Consider the following 2,782-nt stretch of genomic DNA (forward strand, 5'->3'; position numbering starts at 1 on the left):
AGATAATGAATACTGTTCACATGTGAATACTGTTCACACAATTTTCAGTTATATATCCCTGAATTGAAGCATTGTCAAAAAGGTCCAAGTTTAGACTTTATTAGCATAATCATAATGGCGTAGCACTTACTGTTACATCTAACTTTGTTTTTAAAGCACTTGCATCTGTTTGACACTTTTTGGGTCCTGTGCAGTTGCATTTTACAAACCCTGTTCACCACAGTTTGATTGAAAGGTAACAGATACCCCCCTGTCGCGAATGATGGAGTCCTCTCCCAGAAGGCGCTGAGGGCATAAGTCAAACTGGTTGCGTGACAGCTTGGCCTTCAGAACTCCTGCCTTGACTAAATGGTGTACATGTCATTTTGGTCACGTTCCAAGATGACACCGAGAATGTTCCGAGGATCACCTCGACCCCTGTCTACCAGTGGAATAGGGACAGCAGCATTGTCAAGTGGTTCTCAAGGTCAATTCGACTCTGTTTGACCATGCGTTCAGCCTGGGCAAGTTGACTCGTATGGGCACCTTTTCTCTGGCAATGATATTATTTTCTCTGCGACTCAAATCGTTTTCGGGGGATGCACCGGGGTTGACCAAAGTTACTGCTCAGCTGACAGTAGGGCTGATCTCTCTCTGGGTGCTGGAGACTGTTGACTGATGACAGCCACGTTCAGCATCGATGTCAACCTCGCTGCATGAGAACGACAAGGTACCGGAAGGTTCGGGTCTACTGAAGGATGATGGCCACGCTCTGCATCAACGGGAACCTCAGCTGATACAAGTCGGACAGGTACAGGGGTGTTGGGGACTACTGAAGGAGGACTGGGACGTTCCGTATCAAAGTGAACTTCGGCTGATTCAGCACTGGGAACAGGACCTGGTTCATCTCCGTTTTGACCGATGGTGAGTACAGCTAACAGATCATCCTCACACTGCATCCTTTGAATTACCTCATCAGGCAGCAAGGACGATGTCAGACCTACTTTGGCTTCACATCCAAACATGGCTGCATAGGATGATTTGCGAATACTGCATGGGAAACTGGAATTCTTCTGGAACTGGACAAACTTGATTCCAATGCTCCATCAGTGGTGTTTTTGTCTCCCATCCATGCAACCAGCATGTCTTTGCTCTTTCCACCGTTTGCTCTTTCCACGGATCCTTGGCTCTGTGGATGTCGAGGCTTTCCATGAACGAGGACAAATTGGGCCAGATGATTTTCAGCTCACTGATCATTTCGGCTGTGTACTCTCTGACCATTATCACTCTGTAATATGTACGGAGCTCCGAACAAGAGAAATATGTCATGAGATGATGCGCCACTTCTGCTGCACGTTTTGACGACAGCGGACGCAGGACACATAATTTGGTGAGGTGGTCTTGATAGACCATGATCCATTTGTAGGAACCCTGTGCCATCGATTGCATATCAAACAAGTCCACTTGGCCGTGAAAAGAAAACCCGTCTGTCAAGATGGGTCGAACAACCACACCTTTTCTAACTGGTCGCTTTCTTTTCTTCTGGCACTCTTCACAGTACGATTTAAACAATTCAAAAGCTTCCCGTGTGATGTTAACGTATTTCTTTGCTGTTTCTTTGATCATGCGATCCCGCCCGCCATGACCTGTAGCGATGTGTGCTCAAACGTTTACGTCATAAGTATCCTCGATGGCGACGTAGTACAGGACCGGTTCATCGTCGCTCTTTCGTTTCTTTATGAGTTTTTTTTATATCACCGCAGTGAAGTATCTCATATCTGAAGCAGACATATAAATGTATGCGTCAGTGGCAACTTCGGAAACGCTTTCATACACAGTTAATCTGTTAATTACTATGGTAAACTAAAGAGTGTGTTGCGGGTATCGAAAAAGACACGAATGTATGCGTCGGAGGCAACTTAGTAACTATTAAAACCAGCTAATCTTTTGATTAGTATTGAACACCATAGTTTGGGTTGCGATAGTCTCCGAAGTGAGCCTTCATCCCCTGCGGTGCCACAGGTGAGCAATAAGTTATGAATGTGAGAACAACAGTGTATTCCTATAAAATTATCGATTCATACGACAAAAATGTTGATTCGTGCATGACAATCAACACTTAACACATTAATCAATACAATAATACAGCAATACAACAATACAGTTATTTTTCACGAATCCACGGCCCTCCCCGTTGGTTACCTTATACATGTACTTACTTTGTGAGCAGGTAGTATTCATGGCGACTCTTTGTGCTGTTGCTGGACTTGGAAATATTGCTCCTTCGGTATTAAAACCCTCTTCATCTGCTTATATCCCCGATAAAGTTCGCGCTTGAATATCTCCTCCGTTGTGTCTCCCATGGTTCTGTTCGTAGCTGTGTTGATACTGTCTGATGAACTAAAAGGGGGGAGGAGGGGGAGGAATCCTCAGTTCAAGGATGGGAAGGAAGTTAAGGGTAGTTAGCTGATGATGCAAGATGATGGTAGAGCAATGGAACTTGAAATTTAAGCGAGGAAAGATGATGGTGAAACAAGAACAAAATAACATAATGATATAACACGAGACATTTTTTTTCGCCTGCCAGGGATTATCATAGCAGGTATGAACCCGCTATGATAGCCTGTTGCAGGTGAGACCCTCGGCTCCCTCCCTTCCAGCTCCTAGGAGCTGAGAGCGAGGTTCAGTGGGTCACTCTTTTGTTTATTTAAACGAGAGGATGTACGAGAACAGGGTGTAGCCGTGTCTGATAAATCTGTTTAGGGCAGGAGACATCCTTTGCTATGTGAGCACGCGTAATGGG

General features: G+C 45.0%; 1 protein-coding gene across 1 annotated transcript; it reads right to left on the minus strand.

The window, feature by feature from the left end:
- Positions 1–990: 990 nt before the first annotated feature.
- LOC119570731 (KRAB-A domain-containing protein 2-like) lies at positions 991–2,220 on the minus strand. Its single transcript, XM_037918363.1, has 2 exons — positions 2,199–2,220; positions 991–1,625 (listed from the first exon to the last, which is right to left on the minus strand). Exons 1-2 carry the CDS (start codon positions 2,218–2,220, stop codon positions 991–993), a joined length of 657 nt encoding a protein of 218 aa, XP_037774291.1.
- Between the last annotated feature and the right edge of the window lie 562 nt (positions 2,221–2,782).

This window comes from Penaeus monodon, unplaced genomic scaffold (assembly GCF_015228065.2).
Source record: "Penaeus monodon isolate SGIC_2016 unplaced genomic scaffold, NSTDA_Pmon_1 PmonScaffold_3678, whole genome shotgun sequence".
Lineage (NCBI taxonomy): Eukaryota > Metazoa > Arthropoda > Malacostraca > Decapoda > Penaeidae > Penaeus > Penaeus monodon.